General features: G+C 35.7%; 3 protein-coding genes and 1 long non-coding RNA gene across 7 annotated transcripts; 2 read left to right on the plus strand and 2 right to left on the minus strand.

Annotated features, from left to right (window-relative positions):
* Positions 1 to 241: 241 nt before the first annotated feature.
* LOC135162695 (JNK1/MAPK8-associated membrane protein) lies at positions 242 to 4147 on the plus strand. Of its 3 annotated transcripts, none has more exons than XM_064121446.1 (5): positions 242 to 443; positions 1066 to 1542; positions 3253 to 3422; positions 3585 to 3661; positions 3852 to 4147. In XM_064121446.1, exons 2-5 carry the CDS (start codon positions 1097 to 1099, stop codon positions 4065 to 4067), a joined length of 909 nt encoding a protein of 302 aa, XP_063977516.1. In that variant the 5' UTR covers positions 242 to 443; positions 1066 to 1096; the 3' UTR covers positions 4068 to 4147. The 3 variants fall into 3 exon arrangements, with proteins under 3 accessions (XP_063977516.1, XP_063977515.1, XP_063977517.1); XM_064121445.1 differs by lacking the exon at positions 242 to 443 and adding an exon at positions 450 to 626; XM_064121447.1 differs by lacking the exon at positions 242 to 443 and adding an exon at positions 450 to 626 and having other exon boundaries at positions 3240 to 3422; positions 3852 to 4033.
* A 413-nt stretch (positions 4148 to 4560) lies between these two features.
* LOC135162689 (amino acid transporter heavy chain SLC3A1) lies at positions 4561 to 10978 on the minus strand. The gene is made up of 6 exons (XM_064121432.1): positions 10738 to 10978; positions 9211 to 9939; positions 7621 to 8067; positions 6971 to 7209; positions 4964 to 5122; positions 4561 to 4860 (listed from the first exon to the last, which is right to left on the minus strand). Exons 1-6 carry the CDS (start codon positions 10966 to 10968, stop codon positions 4776 to 4778), a joined length of 1890 nt encoding a protein of 629 aa, XP_063977502.1. The 5' UTR covers positions 10969 to 10978; the 3' UTR covers positions 4561 to 4775.
* Positions 10979 to 11057: 79 nt separating this feature from the next.
* Positions 11058 to 15502, plus strand: LOC135162696 (uncharacterized). 2 transcript variants are annotated; one of them, XR_010298996.1, is made up of 3 exons: positions 11058 to 11197; positions 11473 to 13491; positions 15371 to 15502. It is a non-coding gene; the product is annotated as an uncharacterized LOC135162696 (long non-coding RNA). The 2 variants fall into 2 exon arrangements; XR_010298997.1 differs by having other exon boundaries at positions 11473 to 14701; positions 15371 to 15466.
* Positions 12830 to 20166, minus strand: LOC135162693 (UDP-xylose and UDP-N-acetylglucosamine transporter). The gene is made up of 6 exons (XM_064121438.1): positions 19946 to 20166; positions 19539 to 19755; positions 18314 to 18628; positions 17026 to 17171; positions 14183 to 16128; positions 12830 to 13473 (listed from the first exon to the last, which is right to left on the minus strand). Exons 1-5 carry the CDS (start codon positions 20020 to 20022, stop codon positions 15882 to 15884), a joined length of 1002 nt encoding a protein of 333 aa, XP_063977508.1. The 5' UTR covers positions 20023 to 20166; the 3' UTR covers positions 12830 to 13473; positions 14183 to 15881.
* Between the last annotated feature and the right edge of the window lie 603 nt (positions 20167 to 20769).

A 20769-nucleotide genomic window follows, 5' to 3' on the forward strand; every position in this document is an offset into this window, starting at 1 on the left:
TTTAGGGGGAGGAATTTCTCATAATTTGGAGGAAGTAACAATGCAACGGTCGAGGCTTCAATGGCGTTAGATACTGAGAATTTTTGAAGATTTTCTCATGTTTTCTTGGTATTTTTCATTTGTACAATTTTGTAAATGATTTCCATGTTTCCAGGGCTTAGGATTTATTGGGGCGGGGTTTTTGACAGCTTCGTATGACGCGGGGAGGGGATCATCCAATGGTCAATGGCGGGAGTTTCGAATATTTACACCTAAATTTCAGTTTTAATTGTGTTATTTTGTCGTTTTTATTCTTTTTATTCATTTATTTTGCGATTTTACACCTGCGAGTGGGGGAGGATTTTTCAAGGGGTTGAGGTAGCAGATGGGAGTTAATCCAACGGTAGAAGTATCTGAGGGTTGGGGACGGAATAAGTCTAGAGTCCCGGCGGTTGATGATGAAGGTGATTAATTTTTTATGGTGGAGGGGTTTTGATGCGTCGATTCCATTATTCGGGGGATGTTGTGATTAGGGGATCGATAATGATGCTACGAGTGTACGGAAATAGAAAGCATGAAAAATTGAGAGTGATGGGACTTTCGGGAATTAGGGAAATCATGTAGGGAGTTCCGGATAACCTTAAAGGGTAATTATTTGTTTGGTGTTTAGAATTTCCTAAGGGTTTGGGGGTCACAGAAAATAGTCAGTAACGTTTCCACAACTTGACTCATTGATTTGTCTTTGATACCTTCAGACATAATTGAAGATATTTTGGATTGTTTAAGGAAAAATTTCCTCTGGGTATCGTCAGCAGCCCCAACATTGGAGACATTCTCTAATATTGGAGGGGGGCTTCGTAAATTTTGAAAATAGTTAATCACCAATGACCTAACAATCAATAATCTTTAGATAAATATCTTCGTCAAACTGTTAGAATATTTTACTGAGAAATGATAATCATAATATCATCATAATGTGTATTCAGAAAAAATGTGTTTTTACGACCGTTTCCCCTGTTTAAGTGGGAAAAACAAATAAAGGAAGTTCAACTCATATGAAAATTAAGACAACTTTCTCCCTAATAGCTTCAGAATCACCGAAAAATCCTCTAGAAAAATGAATCTTCTGGAAAAATGTCCTGGATTGTACTGTGGAAGAGAATTCCTGGAGGATGGCAACTGGACAGAGTGCGGGGCATGCCCCAGGGGCTTCAAGACCAACGAATCATCGATATGTGTCCCCTGCACAGACACTCCCATGTTTTACGACTGGCTTTACCTAGGTTTCATGGCTCTCTTGGCTCTGGTCCTCCACTGGTTCTGCATCGACATGGTCGCCATGAGGAGAAACATTCCCAAAGAGGTTATTGCTCTGCACCTGTCTGCACTGGTGGAGATAATCGCGGCCTCCTTGATCACTCTCCAAGTGACCCAGCCAATTGGTTCCTTCGAAATACAATCCTGCAGGATTAAACGGTTGTCTGATTGGTATACATTGCTACATAATCCTAGCCCGAATTATGAGAGCTCTTTGCACTGCACTCAGGAAGCTGTCTATCCATTGTAAGCTCATTGTTCTTCATTTTTAATTCATTTTTGGGGAATTTTATTTGAGATTTTCGGATTTATCCACTGAGAAAAAATTACTCTGCTGAAATTATATTTATTTCGCTGCGAGATAATTTTGTCATAATATATTCTATAGCAGTCAAAATATACTTTAGTATTTCAATAGCGAAGGGGAAGAATGAAATAAGTCACTTTTCACTATTGGCCGGATTTTGGTGAATATCTCGGAATCTAAGCGAGATAGCAAAATTGTGGTCCAAACGTTTTTTGTCGGGCGAATTGAGTACGATAACAAATGTTATGACAAAAATTGCGCTATCTCTCTTAGATTCGGAGATATTACGCATAAACTCAATTCAAAAGTGCATTCGATTATCTCGTTTTATCACTTCATTATTGATTTACTTTGTGGAACCTCTCCGAGGGATAATACAACTAAAAAGGAATTATTTTTTTAAATGCGTTTTGAAATGATTTTGCTATCGAATGGAAGCATTACATTCGTCCAATCCTGATCCAAAAAAATAATCGAATGTTGCTCGGCAACCATGTAGAATAGCCTGAACGGTGAAAATACTACACTTGTGGAACATGTGTAACCGAGTAGGGGAAATAAATGGAAATTTTGGCAGGTAGTAAGCTAAAAGTAAAAGTGTAAGTTGAGGCTAACACGTAACCCCGAATAAGATTGATCAGTTGAGAGGTTTTTGAGAAAGCCTAATTTGTTTCTAAATTCTTTTTTCGAAATATCTCCAAAACTAGGCATGGATCCAGTGTTTTTTATTTTCATCGTTCTTATCATGGTCGGATCTATCGGATTCAACGAAAAATTGAAACGTGAACCCCGGACAAAATTGGGGATATTGTCACTTTTCTGTTTTTGAAAAAAAAAACTTGTTAGTGGCTCTCACACCCGTGCAAAAATCGAGCTAATAATTTAAAATTCGGACGAGATCTTCCTTTCATCACTACAACGGATGATATTGAAAATAAGTTTCATGGAACGAATAGTTCCGGAGATATTCAGTTCTGAGTGGAAAATCATTATGTGGATTTCAAAATTGACTCGATCGAATTTATTTCTTCATATCAGCGAATTTTCATTTTTATGTCCTTTATCATAATAAAAAAAACATAATCGCCGTACAACATTTTCGAGAAAGCGTAATTTTTAAATTTTTCAGTTTAAACAAGAAAAATATTCCTTTTATCACTACAGCGGATAGTATTCAAAACGAACTTCATTGAACCATTAGTTTCGGAGATATTCAATTTTTAGTATAAAGTGATTCTGTGTAGTATCTCAGAATTGACCGAATCAAATTTGATTTTTTTTTTTATCTAATAATTTGAGTCTTGATATCCTCTATCAAAGTCAATTAAATAAAATAAGGGAAAATAAAAGAAATAAACAGATAAAGATTGTTTCCTTGAATAACTACATATTTTCCTCATAGATACAACTTAATAGGAAACAATATGTTATAAAAACCATTCGCGAACTGCTCATCAATGTATTGATGTCGAAGAAAAGATACCCATACATTTCAATGAGTTATCTGCAAAAAAACAATTAAGAAGTAAATAAACAAAAAAAATCATCTACAGTCGCATAACTACTTATTTAAATCAAGCATTCAATTATCAATGTAATTTAATGTGCGAAGTGTATGACCTATTGATAAATTTAGTTATTTTTTGCAGATATACCATGGTTTTCATATTTTATTCATTAGGAGTTTTGTTGATGCTTCTCGTGAGGCCTCCAATCGTCAAAAAATTCCTCCCCAAGCAAGGAAAATTTTCCATCTACGCTGCATTGTACTTCTTCCCCATATTAGCGTTGCTTCATGCAGTTGGAGGTGGATTAATTTGTAAGTTGAAAAAAATAATCGCTCATCATCTTGCCAATTACTTAACTCATTAAATAGTACTTAGTAAGTAGTATTAGTAACTTATTAATCCGTTAATTTACAATTTCGAGCGAACTCCCAATTAAGCAAAATCCTTTTCTATCAAAAAAACTTTAATTTCAGATTATTCGTTTCCATACATCACGATCATCCTTTCAGTCCTATCGAATGCAGCTCACTTCGCTTTTCAATTGAACCAGGTAAACAAGTTCAATGTTATAATTTGCTCAAAAAATGTTTGTTTCCAAACAAATGGTACATGTGATTTATTTAGGGCAGGGCAGGGCAATAAAAGTTGAGAGATAATTGTAATAAAAAATATTTGTCAACGGAGGGAGGTGGAGGAAATCATTGATCGTAATGATTGTAATGATGTTCTTGGGTTTGCAGACTATGAAATCGCTACTACTAAGCTCCCTATCGAATGTTAAGAACGTAGTGGTCATCCTGGGTCACTGGCTCCTTCATGGGTACGGAGTTATTGCTGTTGCAACACTGAGGGGTGTAAATATACATCCCGCAATGCTGATATTGGTACCGTTGCCAGCCTTATTCTACATACTTACTGCCAAATTCACGGATCCACACAAACTCCACATAGAATGATTTGTTCTACTTTTCATTCTGCAATTGATTGTCAATATGAAATGAATGTTAGGAAGTAATAATTATTATAAAATTATTAACGAATGTTTTGGATTTTTTTCAAGGAAATATAGTACCGAAGTGGTGTAAATACTGAAAATTTGCAGCATAAATATCCCCAACATACTCTCGTAGAAGAATTTAAATAAATCAAGCAGAACTGCAAAAACTCAAACTCCTGGGAGAAATTAGCACACAGTCGAAAGTAACCAAATCACCTGTCTCTCCAATCCAATAAATCACCATTATTCATGTCTCATTTCCATCACATCACTTAATATGTAACATCTCAGCAATGAAAATTAAAGGAGAAATACGCTATGCAATGTGTGTATAGCAAGCGCAAAATGTAGATCATAAACAATTGCACGTAACTAAGTGACGGAAGGTGTACATCTTATAACGAATTACCTTAAATATAAATGTATAAAAGAAATCAAGGACTTGTCAAAAATGGTAGGAAAATTGAAGTATAAATTTTATTTTCTTTTATTTGCTTTGAACAAAAACTAAAAAATGACCACTTTTAGTGCTGATGTGAATCATTGTTATTTCTCATAAACGGGTGATTCATACATAATCCCGCTAGATACATAAATAAAAGCTTTTAAATGCGTTTCAAGACCGGTTCACTTCCTGGCATAAATGTCATTTTGCTCACTTGGTTATTTATTTTTCATCCTTAGATGGGACGAAGGTGAGTACCAGAGTACTTTTGGGGGCTATAGGCACCCTGGTCGAGGAGAGTTTCGTCCTAAAACACAATTTCATAAATTTAGACTCATTTCACAATTTAATTTATTGATTGCCTTGAGATAATGAATTGAGATTTTTCAAAGTAATTTGGCAATACTCACTCAATCGTTTCTCCTGCTTTTTTCTCTGACAAATAATTTGAACTGTAGGCCAGGACATTGACCTCCTTAGGGACATGAGGAATCCCAGACAGATCAATAACAGCTGGATGCTCTGAGCTCTGGTAAGCTACCAAATAACCAGGCAGCCCACTCTTTAACCTGTGAAAAGTCCGACATTTCATGATAAATAAAAGAGATTTATTTCCACAATTTCTGTGCATTCGAGAATCATTCCATGCCCTTAAAAAAAATCACTGCATTGCATTTCTTAGTGGCTAAAATAGCAGGAATAAGAAAATTTTCAGAAATTGTACGCCATCTCATGCTCATTTGTGCTGACAAGTTATTTATCATCAGAGAATCGGTTTTCGGACGAAGGGGCGTGTCCGGACCTTTCTAATTTCCCGACAAATACATCAGATTTATTTGACAATAGTTGTGGAAATCATTATCATTATTTTATATTTAGAAGAACAACGTTATTCTTTCCTATTTATTGCATCAAAATTTTTCATCTTTTCAGTTGGAAATTGAAATGTGCAATATTTGTAACAAATGCAGCGAGCTACAATTGTTACAAATATTGCGGAATGTGTTCTGCAAAGTTCGTTTGTGCAGAACGCTACGAGGAACTCGCACATGAGTAAGTAATTCCCAGGGAAAATGTGAATAGTTTAATAATTAAACTGATTTTTTAAAGTTTTGTTATTAAACTCTACGATAATAAAAAAACGAAGAAGAGGCACTTTGACTCTAAGAAGCGTGCGAATAGCGAGGTCCATAAAATATTTTTTAGAGGAGTTGCGAAAGCACAATGAGTTCGTGCTGGTCAGTTAAAAACTCGAGAAGAATAGACAATGATAGTAGCTAGACTTCTGAATGAAGAGGAAACTGAGGAAGTAAGGAAGATGAGTCCAACAGCTGTGGCTAAAAATCCGGGGGGAGGGGGGCAGAATTAAAAAAAAACAGGCGATAGCGAAGGATATTAAAAAAAAATGCTGATTGATGGAGAACAGACAAACACTCCCCTCACGAAAAGTGCACCGAAATTAAACACAAAAATAAATCTAATCATATTATTATTTTTCAAATTTTCAATATCTATCGTTTATCTCGCTATGTAAATAATGAAATATGTGAAGAAGCTCCTCTATTTGATATTGCATTTTTTTCCCTTTTTCTTTTAGGTGCTCTGAAAGCCGATACAACATTGTCCGGAAACAGCAGACCCTGTCTGAAGTATCCGAAAGCCGATGTTAATGAATTCTTTCTTCTATCCCTTATTTTAGTTATTTGTGTTCATGAACCAGCAAATTTCGGATATTTTATGAACAAAAGACTCCGAAGATCTCATTCTTACAATCAAAAGTCTCATTCTATCATCATTCTACCCGAAACTGGTAGGCCCTCGCGCCTACCAGTCGCGCGCGTAACATTAATCGCGCGTAGCATTTATCTGTCCGAAAACCGATGCCCTAATGATAATCCTGTGGAAAAAAAATCCTGACAAGATAATCCTCCAAATAAATCTTGTAATATTAATGCTCATTCAAAAAAATTCAACATTTGCGAACTACTACAAAGTTGTGATAAAACAGTAACATTCCAGTTACTGAGGATCCGTCGTGCGTCATTATAAGAAATTAATAATCAATTGAATGAAGCCAATATCATCATGCAGTGGTTAGTAACCAACTCACCCATTCCTACACTCCACGACAAATCATGAAATGGAAACAAACAACATGTTAGTGATCAATAAAATCATTCAAGTCCCAGATAAAGAAGTACTTTGAATCGTCGAAATCTTTTATGAGTCCACCCACAGGATAGAATCATTTGAGATGTCAATTGATTTTACTGGAGCGAAGTCACGTCAAAGAAATTATCATAATTGTTCCCTTTATTCCCACAACTCCTCAATTACCCTTTTATTAGTGTTTATAGCCCTTGAATGACTTCCCCTATTCTGAAGATTAAAAATATTCTTTTGATCCCTGAACTCACCTGGTGTATACAAAGACAGTGCCATTGACGATGTCAGAATGGAAATCTCCATTCAGAAATATTTCATCGTTACGTTTTTCTGATATCGTTGCAAACGCTGTTTTTTCAGAATCCTTCTCATGTAAAACATCATTGAGCTTGAGGACTGGAGTGCCTGGCAGAAGGAGGGACATCAACGTGAGACTCTCAGCAACCGCTGGTAGGGTACGATTACGTAGAGCTGTTTTATCTCCATTCAACTAAAAAAGAACATTTTTCTCATCAAAATTGAGTTAAATCATTGAAATCAGATTATTCGCGTTAATCTGTCATTATTACTTTACTAGATATTAATAAGACCAAAATTACAATTTATTGAATTGAGCCAAAAAGGCCAAAAAATTTATCGTCAAAACTGCTCACTATGAAGATTGATATAATTAACATAAATGTTTTGGTGAAAGCAATTTTTTAAAAATCCAAAAATTTAAAAATTGGATTATCTCAGTAAAAAGTTGATTTTTGAAAAAAAAATTATAAGCCGTTTTCGGTAACCAATTGCGTTCTTCACAAAAATGGTTGAGCGCCATTTTTCCACACTCAATCAGTACCGAAATAATCCCACTTTTCAGAAACAAAAAATCGGAAAAAACGTCTAAAAATGATCTTACATCCCACGCAGGCCATGAAGCCTTTGAGCTATTGTAAACATGATCCCTCCATGGTTTAATTCCATCTTGGAGTGCTTTGGCAGTGATTCCATTGTCGGCATGCATCAGGAACATCGAGCTCTGTGGTAAATCCACGAGTTTATTCTTCTCATTGAAAACAGCGAGAATATCCGAGGCGATATCGTCCCTCAGAGCAAACAAACCATCCTCCTTCGTTTTGTTAATAACATTCTCCCTCCAGATTCTGAGAACTTGAGCGTTCTCCACCCTATCTCTGGTGTGAACATGCACTAAGGACTCGTATTCATCAGCTTGAGCGGCGTTTGTGCTCATTTTCTCGTCCTGAAGGGCAGGATCCTCAATCAAGTGCTGTGTGAATCCTAGCCTGAACCCATTGATCCCCAGATCCAACCAATGGCTGAAGATCTTGTTGAATTCCTCGATAACCTGTCATTGATTTTTTTTTTTAATTGAATCGTTCATGGTGTGAATATTAGAGTTTCAGTTCCGGGCACGTTTTTCCTAGTTTACTATCTTTAATATTTATTCTTAACTGATATTTTGAACTCTTGAACCATCAAGAATGGAATAGTATTTGCAATTGTGAGTCAGCTGAATTCTTTTTGGAATGATTTACCATTTGAATTTTATGATATAGTTGATGTTTTAAGAAAAATAATTAATCCCAGATAACTGAGGAGCATTGTCACAACTATAGTTTTTTAAAAGTGACATGAGAGTGAATGTGGTAGTGATAATCTTATCATTTTCTCTACATTATCGACGCATCGGGAATATAGAAAAAATGCTGAAATACTCATCGTCTCTTTAAATTAATGAAATAGAAACTTTATAAATTATTTCCATTGTTACAATTCTTCTAGGTTATCGCAGATGATGCAGGTCTTTTAGATAAACTTCAGAGAATGTATTTTGACAGAATTGTGAACTTTTTGACTTTTTGAAATTCTCACCGACCACGCCCATGAATATCTCAACTCTTTTTACTACTTTTTCACAGATTTGAGATTTCATTTTCTTGTAATCATTCACTGTGGCAATAACTGTGATGGTCATCAGCAATTCAAAATTTCAGTTCCATCAAATTTTCATAAAATTTTCTCCATGGCTGAAGGCCCGCAGGCGATGGCCTATTGTGAGGGACCTGCTTGTTTTTCATGCAATAAATTCCGTTAAAACGTTATCGTCGATATTTTCCCATTTTTCGAGGTTTTATAAATATCAGAGAAATTATTGATAGAATTGACCTGAAAAAATCAGCCCTTTTTCAACTCTATTGCTATGAATGGCTCACGGAGCTCCCTCATTATGGAGGAATTTTCCTACTTTCTCAGTAAATGTTTGCTCGAATTTGGAGAACTTTGGAAAAAATCAAACACAAGAAAGCCACGACTATGGAAACTTGTGAGCCATGAATAATTCAAAGTCTAAGAAGAGTATATTTTTTCACGTTCATATCATCTATGATTTCTCAGCAATTTAGAACGAAATATGAAAAATGAGAACATATTGTCAATAACTCCTTAAATCTAATCACCTCTGAACACTCAATTAGAATCTTCTACCCACCAGCGAATTATTGAAGTTCAAGTCAGGCTGCGACTTGTCGAATTGATGAAGATAGTACTGTCCCCGGCTGGAACTCCATTCCCAGGCGGACTTTCCATAAGTGCTGAGCCAATTATTGGGTGGATTATTGTTACCATCAGTCCCAACCTTGTGATTAGCCCAGACGTAATAATTCGAGTAAGGTTCCTCTAATTTCTGGGACCTATTGAACCAAGGGTGATCGATCCCCGAGTGATTGGGATCGATCTCCAGAAGCACTTTCTGCTCCTTCTCCTTTGCCAATTTGATCAAAGTCTTGACATTCTCCATTCCTATGCTGGGATCAACATCCCTGAAGTCCGTGACATGCCCTGGGGACGTGGACTTGAGAATGTTAGAGAGAGATATAACTGAAACGTGCTGATTCTTCAATCTGTCCAAGAGATGTGAGAGGGAAATCGCGTCTTTGCCCTTTAGGTCGTCCGGTTCCAGCTGAACAATGGGGGACTTTTCCCACCAGGTCTTGGGCTGTGGTGCGGTGCATTTAGGGGCCATGACGATTATGGCCACTGCTCCCAAGAGCATCGCCAACCAGAGGAGCCAGAAACCAATGAATAGGAACCACCGAAGGCGAATCCAGAAGGGATCATTCGCGTATTTCATGAGCTCCTCCTTTCCCATTCCTGAGAGAACGGGTCCTTTTGGGGCAACGTCTATCTTTGCATCACCATTTTCGGAGATGAATATCACCTGAAAGGTTCAGAGAGTCATAGATTGATTACTTTTATTACTGAACATTATGTGGCACAAAGTGCGCAATATTATTTATCATGCAGAGATTGATAGAATGAATATCCCAAGTCTTACGGTTGTATATCTAATTTAAGAGTGACACGAGGGGAAAATAAAGCTGATGTAAGAGCGTGAAACTGTTGAGGCATCACATTCCGTTAGAAATCAAGTAACAGAACACATTATTAAACAGTTATTGCCAAAATCTTTTCATTTTTTATGTTTGTTGTAAATTTCTTTAAAACTCTCGGTCAAATGGACATGAAAAAATCTACCGTTTCAGGTTTCATCAGTATTCAATGACTGAAAAATTTCGAGTCGTACTACTATTTTTCTAAATTTTTTATATAATTTTATGAATTTTACAGAAGTTCACTGACAACGTAGAAAAATTCTATCCTATTGATGAGACTTTGTCTGCCATTGTTTTCACCTCAATTACATCGACCATTTCTCCGAAATTTTGTGGCAAACTTGAAAAACGAGAAAATATTGGTAATAATCCCTTAAGCCTCCCGACACCCATAAACCTTTTCATTCCCGGGAACCGTTGAAAAAATTGATTATCTCCCCCAACTCATCAACCAAATATGAAAACAAAATTTCTTCAATTATGACTTTTCGATATTTTTCTTTGTCATTGAAACAATTATTCCCTTCTCCCCCAAAAAAACGACGCCCCGAATTCTAGAGATGTCGGCCATGTTTCGAGGCCCGCATCAGCGTAAAAAAATCGTTGAAACGGTTAGAACTCACCTGGGAAACATCTTTCTTAGGACTAATTTTCACCTCCTCGCTGAGCATCTTTTCCTTAGCTCCATCATCGATCTCCTCGTTCTCAGGCTTTCCCATGTCTCCGATATTTTCTCCTTTCTTGTCTTGCCAATTAGTATCGTCGTCAGGAATAGACTTATACGTGGCGGCAGTTGGCTTGTTAGTGCCGTTCACCTCGGCATGAGTCTCCAAATCGAGTCTCCCACTCTCCATCTTTAAAAGCTGACAGTTAATGTCGCCTTTTTACTCTCCTCAAGGCCAATTTATCGCGATAAAAGACGAGTGGCGAGTCTGATTACGTAATTGGAACGATTGGAACACACGAAGAGGACTTTGAGACCCGTTCAACGAGAGGGCTGAGACGAAATGGCAAGCGGGGTGTGTGAAAAAGAACGAGACTGCGGTGCACTCTGGGAAGAGCCTCAGGACGCCCATGATTATGGTGAATAAGGGTAAAATGGCCCACTAGAAAAATTTTTATTTTTGGCCGTTGGGGGATTTTTTTGCCTCGCGTACCCGCGAGTTTTTTGAGGTTATTCCGAAGTCGCGGATGGCAAGGAGAAGTTTCAGGGTAGTTTCGAGTTTCGAGGGAATCCTTGGGGTTAAAAAGATGTCGATCAGGTTTTTTTGATAGATCTATGGGGTCTTGAGATTTGTGAGAGTTTATGGAAGCACATTCTGATGAAGAGTTGAACAACGAATTGTTTTTTATTTCAGCTTTTGGTCGGAGATAGCTTTGGAGAAGATGGTGCAGAGAAATATGTTGTTAATATTTTTTCTGGGAGGTTATCATGATGTTTTGAGGCTTTCGTCTGATCCAGGAATTTTTGAGATTTTTTTTTGATTTTGTGAGGACGGGTGTGTTGCAGACATTGAACATTGTGGTGAGCTGATATTTATTTTCATCTTTTGGAGTTATTTCGGAGCTGTGGATTCTCGTAAAAAAAAATGCTGTAAGACATTGTTTCTGGGTTATTCTTCCCGTCCAATGTTGAGCCAATAGAATCACAGCATTGAACTGTCTTTTATATAGTTAACACGAAATTCAACCCGTGATTTTTGGAAAATTTCACTGGTCATTTTTCACGTAACCCCGTCCAATTTGACAGATCGAATATTATTTTGTTAATTTTGTCTGATGTTGTAATTCTATTGACCGACATTTGGATGTAAAAATAATTCCCCAAGTACCACTTCAAAATTATTGGGTATTTCCCTTGAAGGTACCTGCAAATAAATGAAATCGTCATTATTCAGAAAAATCATCCGCACTCGTAATTTTGTAATCTGGAAAGCTTGACTCCTTTATTTGCTTGCGATGAAGCTTTCAGGGAAAACCCGATAATTCCAGGCCTCTTGTGGTCTTACATCTGACTATTTGATGGAGTGGAAAAAATATAATTTGATATTTTCCAATGCAGCTTGTACTTTCGAAAATGTACAATAAAGTTTGGAGTAAACTAGAAAACGTTAATTCCATGGGTTTTTAATTCGGGAATATATTTCTAAACGAGTCATTTTACGAGGAAATATGTCAAAAAACTTATTGTAAATCGAGGAATGAAAAAAAAAATTTTTCCAACATTTCCTCCCAAAGTCACTCATTTTTAAGATACTTTTGTTTTAAAAAATAAAATCTCTTCTGACTTTTCACTTCACTAACGAATCACAATCTCAGCAATCTATGAATTAAGGTAGTGCAAAAAATGTGATATCCCATAATGATGAAAGCAACAATAACTTCGTGATGTAAATGAATTTTATCTAACAAATAATTGGAAATATTCACCGTAGAATAATTAACTTCTGAGGAGTTCCTCCTCAGACAATTCCGAAACCTACTCTGCCCATATCACTCTCATTCCTCCTCCTTATCGTCTTCCATCCCATAGCGATGAGCCGCCATATCATCATCAGATAATTGTCATTATTTAATCCCGGTTTAATAGAATTCATCGATGGGAAAAGATTAAAGTGATAATGACAGCTGTTCGTGTGAATTCTTTCGCTTTAATTTCTATCAAACAAAAATTAAGAATTCATTAGGGTTTAATTTATCGAAAAAACGATCAAGTTCATTCGTACAAATATGAAATTTATTCATCACAAACAGTGCAACAAAATGGAATGAAAAATAATTTAATGAGATTATCGATGCTGCTTCAACCACTAGTATATATGAATACACACGACTCTTAGATGGAGTCATACACCAACACATAAGTTGTCTTCAGAATAAATTACTGATATCCACAATCGCAAGTGTTCAATTTTTTTGTTGCCCCACAGAATATTAATAGCTCCCATTTAATTAAAAGTGTGGACAAAGACGTGCGCAATGTGTCGAACGATAATTGTATCGGTATGTTGTCAGTGGCAAATATTTTCACAGCTATGAATCGCTATCAGTCGACGAGAGTGACGCACTGGTCTATCATTCTCAAACCTACTCTTCACCCTTGTTCCATCTTCGTTTTCAGACTTTTCTCTCATTTAATAAGAGAATAAATAGTTGAGTTCAGGCAGGTGGAGGAGGTGAAGCCGATTAGATTGCCGGTCTCGACGTGGACTCGCAGAGACTGGGAGCTAGGCAGAAGTACGTGGAGACTGAGAGAATTATCACGAGTATCAGAGCTGCCCAAAATATCCAGAATAAGAGGAGGCGAATTTTTATCCAGAGGGGGTTCGCTGCGTAGTAATCGTAGTCACCAATGATATCTGGGGGGAATATTTTCTGTGAGTTTTCACAAGATTTTTTTTTAGTTGAGGGAGAAAACAGGTGATAAGTGTAATGAGAAGGGGTTCTAATTGGGAATTTTCTAATTATATTAATCATAGATTATGTTAATGTCAGAGCGGATGAGAAACAAACACCAAAATATTAAGATTATATATTGAACAATATTTTCTATTATTTATGAAAATATTAATTGAATATTTCTAACGAGGATATTTTTTTAGAAAACATTCTTATGATATTTTTTAATGGAATTACTCATTGAAGAGATAATTAGGCTCTCGTATGAGGATTTTTAGTGTTGGATATGAGAGTTGAAGGCAAAATATTGGACACGACTTTTTTTATTTTCAAAAACAATGGAAAATGAACGGGTTATTTACAAAAGATTTTTCCTTTTTTTCCATGGAAATCAATACGTATCTCATATTTTGGGCGCAAATATTTGTAAATCGAACGACAAGCCGATTATATTATCATCTTAATAAAGCATGTAAAAGAAATCATTTTATTAAATTTTGAACAGCAAAAACTATGAGATGTTTTCTCTTGAATTCAACAGATAATGAAAGGATTTAATTGACGAATCAAAATTAACGAAAATAGTAAATGTCTCATGCGAATTTTCGTAAACAATTTAAATATGCGCAAGAAAAATGGCCATATCGTAAAAAAATGAAACTTTCTCACCAGTTCTGAGATACTTTCCATTCCCAAGATCCACAAAAACCGGAGCATCCAGTAGTCGACTGGTTTCATTGACCATCCTGTCACATTCTGGTGGGTGTTGTCCCTTGATAAAATCCGTCGCCGACTGTCACAATTCCAAACAAAACAGGGGATTCATAAAAACCCTCCAAAAATAGTTTCCTATGAATTTTCTCGATACAAACAAACCGAGAAAATTGATAACACCTCCATCATTCATGGCCTTATCAACCACTAACGCCAGAAAACAAGCGGAATTGTCTCTTATCGAAGAACAATGATATATTCGTGGATAATCGAAATGTTTACCAGATAGAGTTTCACGATGTAATACATGCTTCTTCCTCTGTGAGCACCGGGAGCTACTGAATCGAGTTGTTGAGTGGAAATCGGTTGTTGTCCGCAGAGTGAAGGGGAGTAAATAAATAGAACTATTGGGGAGATGTCGGTTATTATAGGAATGGCAAATCCATAATGCTGAGGATTTAATTCTGACACCTGGTGATTTTGTGCTTTTTTTAGATTCCACAGAGCTTTTGTCACTATTTCTATACTTCAGGGTTTACTAATATCGATCAATATTCATAAACAAAAATTGTTAACTAGTGCTGATCAACAAAAAATCCTGGAGAACCATTGAAATTATTTTTGGCCTTCGTACTAGGAGATTTTTAATATTCCCAAAAATTCTTTTTTGATTTTAGAGATGGATCAAAATCAATTTGACTAGAAGAATGAAATAATAATTCAGCAACGAAGTGGTAAAATGAGATAAGTTGACTCATCTGTGAGTACAGTTTTTTAGCAATATCTCCGAATCTAAGAGAGATCGCGGAATTTTTGTAATAATATTTATTGTAATACTCAATTTACTCCACAAATAATGGTATAATTAAAGTTTTGTTATCACCTCTAGATTGTGGGATACATAGGAAAAACTGGTGAATAGTCAAAGATGATTTATCTCGTTTTACTACTTCGTTATTGAATTGTGTCATTTATTTGAACAATTTGTTTGCAGATTTTTTTTCTGTATTCCGATCGAAAACGATTTTCCAGATTATAAATTTATGTGATGCGACTGTTTTCTTATCGCATTTGTCATATATTCTGTCATATAATATGCAGCTGACCCTGAGACTGGATTATTAGCGTTTCTGTTCATTCCAGGACCTTCGGAGGTGTACGCACGTGTGGAGGTCGTGGATGGTGATGCAGGAAGACAATTCGACGACGGGTTTATACTATTTATGGTCAAAATTAATCCATTCTTTGATTACAAGTAGGGATTCGATGAATTTAAAACATTTGTAGAAGTTGATCTACGAATACCAGTGGAACTAAACGGATTCGAATGGAAATAGTAGTAGAAAATTTTAGGGATAATCAAATTTCGTATAAAATCACTGTTAACATATTCTCTAAACCCAATTTATCTCGAAATATTCACAAAAGAAATTCGTATTCAATTTTTCGATCCAAAGAGAAAAATAAAAATTGTCAAATGTTTGTTCACTTAACATTTCATCTTTAATCAATTGGTCTAATTTGTCTGTTGCATTCCTCCACATTTTCAGATGGAATGATAAATTGCTCAATCACATTCAGTGGAGGAATAAATCTCCATCACCTTCGATTGTTAATTCATAACAAAATTAAGTATTTACAATTTTTGCTTTATTCACTTGACTTTCTTGTCATCTGCTCGAGGAGACAGACTTTCTCGTAATTTCGGGATCACTTCGGTGAAGATTATCGTCCCGGAGAAGACTAGACTGGTGCCGATCCAGTGGTATAGGCTGAATTCATTTCTGAAGTAGAGAATTGAGAATATCAATGACACAAATTTTCGAAGTGTCACGACCAGAGTGACTGTTAGGGATGTGCATTCTGTTGTGAGGACGAATACTGATGCGATGCACATGTATCTGTGAAGCATCGTTAAGGATACTCATTGAATTTAATTATTTTCAACTAAGAAAACGATTCAAAGAGAATTAGAGAAAAAAATTCGCCTTTGACCCAACTGGGAGTTGAACTCGGGTCGCCCAGTATCGCGCCAGACATTTTGACCGACTAAGCTACCTGATGCCAGAAAAATTTATTTCTTCTAGGGGATAGTCAGATTCTAGATATTTTTTACATTTATAATAAAACAATATATTAATTTCTGCAAATTGAAAAACCCAACTCAAGTTCGATCTCTTCTCAGCTCTTTTTATCCCTTAATTATTGTTCGCTCGCTCTCATCATTGCACTGAGAAAAAAATGATTCATGCCAAATATCCATTTACTTCACAGAAGTACTTCTTTCTTCGTTATTGTGCTTTTTCAGTCAGGTAATTACTCGATAATGTTTCGTAGGATAGATCTATGTTAACACATTTTTAATGTTAAAGATGCAACACGGATAGATTTATGTTAATTACATTGTTCTACAACATGAACATATTCATTGTAACTTCGAGGGAAGTCTGTAAATACTCATCCTCAGGCCTGCTGAAGAACAGTAAGATTATCTTAAATAAAACCTGATTAAGTGCCTCGGGGGACGACTCAAGTGAAGAAATTAGATTAGAAAAATAACAATTTTTCTGGAATCAATGAATATTTGGCAAAATTTTTTCTTCTTTATGTGATTTCATCTAACGAGAAAGTCATAATAATGTTGTCATTATTAATTTCTTTTATTACCGCGATTCCCTGTTTTCAATCACAACTAGACTTATGTAATGATCAGGCCATATCATGGGTCATTTTTCACTGATCACATGCCTCATCACCATGATTGCACATTTTCTGTACTTTTATTTGAAAAAGGATACTGCGATAGAACGTTTCCGATGAGATACGCCACTGTTTTTGGAAGTGTGATGCCTAGAACCGAAGTTGGATCTGAATTCACCGCTAGTATTGCGTGGTCCCATATATTAGGGGCTAGCGTCAAAAAGAACGGCAGTGGTAACAAATGCTGAAACGAGAAATAGTCTTGAAAGCCCTCAGATTATGTAAAAAAAGTAGTAAAAATTCCACTATATAACGATTCGTGCCTGTAACCAAGGGTTTTTCTTTGGCTTTGAGACTCAAATCCACCTCCTTATGCTATAAAATATATACATATATGATCTACTGCGTGAAAAGCTCATTGAATGCGCTTCAAAAGGACACCTAACGTGTCTACTTCTGATCATTCTTTACTGACTTATGATAGTTTTAAGCAAAAAATTACCTTTGTGGTTTCGCTTGAAACTGTCACTTTGATATAATTTTTCAAAGTCCTACATAAACTCTGCAAATATGTCTATTAACTATTTTGACATGTGTGAATAATTCTTTAAAATTGTATATGATAAATTCAACTTCATTGATTTTCCGTTGAGTTATTGTAGATTATGTTCATTTTTTGCGTGATGTCACATTTATAAAATGCTAATTCTTGCCAATTATGGAGAATTTAAATTTGACCAGTGCGGCTATACCGTATATCAATTTTAGGATATCATTGAGACCTTCACATTGACACTCTATACTATTCATTTCATCGTTTAAGACCAATGTAATAAGCGATAATGTGTGGATGTGTGGAAATTTCTCATTTTTTTCTCTTAAATCCAAAAATTTCCGTTTTTCCTCCATTTTTAATACAAATTTCAGTTTCAGATGGTAATATATTCAATTACTTCTCATTTCTCCCTTGAATTATCCAATCATCAACATTTTTCGTTGCGTTATGAGGGATTTCAATGAGAAAATGACGTTTCATGACTTTATTGAAAAATTCAGAACGAGTGGATTTAGGTCAAAATATTATATAATATTTTTCAATCAAAAAGTCATTCTCCAGATAATATCTGTTATCATTTCTTTCCTTTAATGCATATGATATTTATAGAATTTTATTAATGGGGATGAGAGGTATAATTTTGCATCTGTCTCAAGGACGAGTCATTGTAGTCGACAAAGTTCCAACATTATATTGACGATCATTTGGTTCGTGACAAAAGAGCTAAGGAGTTACTGCGGATATCTTATCATTTCTCATGTTTTTTTTTCAATTTCTTGGAAACTAGGGATCATGTGGACATGAAAAAATATACCGTTTGGGACACTCACTGTGTAATACAGAGCCTCCTTTGGATGTTTTCCGTATTTAACGTACAAAACTTCTTGATAAAGTCCCATTCTCGCTGAAATAAACAAGGCAACAGTCAACAAAGTGATTCCCAGACTCCACCAGAAGAGATTTTCCATAGGACTCGGAGGTGATGCACCAGTTGCCATTTTTTGAGTCGACTTAATCTCTTGTCCACTGACGATTGTGCACATGACTATTCCCATTGTTATCATTAATACTGACAAGTATTTGCTCAGAGGGTACTTCTTATTCAGAATTATTATCCCCATTATCATATTAGCTATGAGAGATCCCTGGAAAAATATTAAATCTTAATGAATGATACAAAATAAATCAACTAGCTATTGATTGTTTGGAAAAATGGGGAATGCGATTTTGATGGGAGTTTTTCATCACTATCTCGAGGTTCAAGGAAGGAAGTGAAATTTTCGTTGGATTGAAACGTTGATTAAAGTTCTTCTCATCAGGTTTTCTTGTGACATACAACACTAATTTTTTTGTTTTCCGTAGGTTTTTATGGAACAAAAGAAAAATCAATTGAAAACTCCAGTGAATACGTAGAATTCGTACGATTTCCTTATCACCCATTTATCAGTAATTTATTCTTCACAAAGTTAATCATTCAGTGCAAAATTTCTTATTCATCAGAAAAATATTAATTTCTAATCACCACGAGTATTTAAATACGGCGGTGGGGGGAGAGGCGCTGCAGTACGAAGCAGAGAGAGAAAATAATGGCGGATTCACGTGCTCCAGACAATAACAAACGCCGCATTTATATTTTGCGAGGGAAAATGCTAAATTGACGTTACGGTGAGTGTGATAACGTGTTGTAAAGTGATTATTGATGACTTAGTTTACGTAAATGGAATGAAGATCGGAGGTTTTGCGACCTAGGTACGTTTGCATGAAGGTTAAAGCCTTGCTATATGATAAATGAGCAGTGTTCTAGATTAATTAGACCACACCGATTAAGTAAATGTTTAGTAATGATTTTTGAGAGGCAATTGAACCTTCATATCTTCGAAAGAGATTCGGAATCGATAACACCGCTATTATCGAGGGAATTTCGGAACGAGATGGCATTGAAAATCATAAAATTTCGTGTTTTTTCAGAATCATTGGGCGTTAAAAAAATAGAATGTATATATTTTTAGCTAATGGATTTTTTTTACAAAAGATAGGAAAAGGTAAGTTACTTACCGCTCGAAAAATCATGTGCAATGGCATCGGAATATTGAAATCAAAGGCATAATTATTGCACACACTAGCCAAGAAGAACATAAAGACCATAATCATGTAGTCCTTGAATCCAATCCTCGGTTTGACAGTTCCAAATTTCGATGTAAATATGAATCCTTCGAGGGAGATGAGAAGGAATTGTGCGAATGTAATGAGATTTCCACTCCCTGGATCTTCCCTGAATGAAACCACCACAAAGCACAATAAATAATACAATCAAATAAGTGAGAAGATATCTTAAGGCACCACCAACGCCGCCAGAACCAAAAAGTCAAATCTGTCACTTGAAAAAAATCGTTTAATCCGTGCATTGTGACGAAGCCGCCAACAACTGGATAAATAACAATACTAATGTTTGCATCACTCACTTGACTAAAAGTTCGAGAAATATAACATTGGAGCAACATCCGAGGAAGACACAGGCTATAGCGAGTGTCACTTTCATCTTAAATAAATTAATGCGAGTCAGCGAAAAAAAAATTAACAATAATGCTCAGTGATTCTAAAGCACTTGTGGATATCGGTGATAATCTCGGTGGTGCACATAACCTCGCCAAGTCGACTGACGGATTGGGAGACACGTCGAGAATCCGCTGATATGCCCCCGGAAGGTCGAATATTTTGTGGACTGTTATTTGAGCGTTTGAAGCTCCCGCGTCAGGTGGGGTAACCAATGGGAGTGCATATTTTTTTTAGTTTAATTGTTGTTGAACCCAGGGTTGGGAGCAAAGAGGATAGACGTTGGTCACGTTAATTAAAATTAAATTGAAAGTATAATTTTATATATTGCTATGGGAAACTTCTTGTTACCCCGACTCTGGTTATATATACCTATTAAATTTGAAGAATTTTGAAAACTTGGTTGGGTGATATTGAAAGTCAATGCTGTTTTGAAATAAAAATATCGTGGGATTATTACTTTATTCGTGTTTGTTATAAAATATTGACATATTGTATGAAATGATAGACAAATAGAAATGTCAAAAATCAATAGTCTAGTAGGGGTGAGAAATTTCGATTTGTTCAAGATGGCCGCATGATCATCATACAAGGATGATGATCATCATATGATGGATCATGTACTCCTCTTTTTGCAATCAGAGATGATGCTTTTGTTATATGAATTATGTTTCACTGTTTCCATTAAATTAGAAGAACCTTTTAATTACTTATGGGGATTTAATTTTAATTT

The sequence above is a fragment of the Diachasmimorpha longicaudata genome, chromosome 5 (genome assembly GCF_034640455.1).
Source record: "Diachasmimorpha longicaudata isolate KC_UGA_2023 chromosome 5, iyDiaLong2, whole genome shotgun sequence".
Classification (NCBI taxonomy): Eukaryota; Metazoa; Arthropoda; class Insecta; order Hymenoptera; family Braconidae; genus Diachasmimorpha; species Diachasmimorpha longicaudata.

Bases quoted from the DNA above. Each gene is read 5' to 3' on its own strand.
- LOC135162695 (XM_064121446.1), top strand. From the start codon at position 1,097: ATGAATCTTCTGGAAAAATGTCCTGGATTGTACTGTGGAAGAGAATTC. The intron at 3,423-3,584 runs GTAAGTTGAAAA...CTTTAATTTCAG, and splicing joins AGTTGGAGGTGGATTAATTT to ATTATTCGTTTCCATACATC. The intron at 3,662-3,851 runs GTAAACAAGTTC...TTGGGTTTGCAG, and splicing joins TCGCTTTTCAATTGAACCAG to ACTATGAAATCGCTACTACT.
- LOC135162689 (XM_064121432.1), bottom strand. From the start codon at position 10,968: ATGGAGAGTGGGAGACTCGATTTGGAGACTCATGCCGAGGTGAACGGC. The intron at 9,940-10,737 runs GTGAGTTCTAAC...TGAACCTTTCAG, and splicing joins CTAAGAAAGATGTTTCCCAG to GTGATATTCATCTCCGAAAA. The intron at 4,861-4,963 runs GTGAGTATTGCC...ATTGTGTTTTAG, and splicing joins AAAGCAGGAGAAACGATTGA to GACGAAACTCTCCTCGACCA.
- LOC135162693 (XM_064121438.1), bottom strand. From the start codon at position 20,022: ATGAAAGTGACACTCGCTATAGCCTGTGTCTTCCTCGGATGTTGCTCC. The intron at 19,756-19,945 runs GTGAGTGATGCA...GGTTTCATTCAG, and splicing joins TTTCTCGAACTTTTAGTCAA to GGAAGATCCAGGGAGTGGAA. The intron at 16,129-17,025 runs GTATCCTTTTTC...GATGCTTCACAG, and splicing joins ATCGGAAACGTTCTATCGCA to ATACATGTGCATCGCATCAG.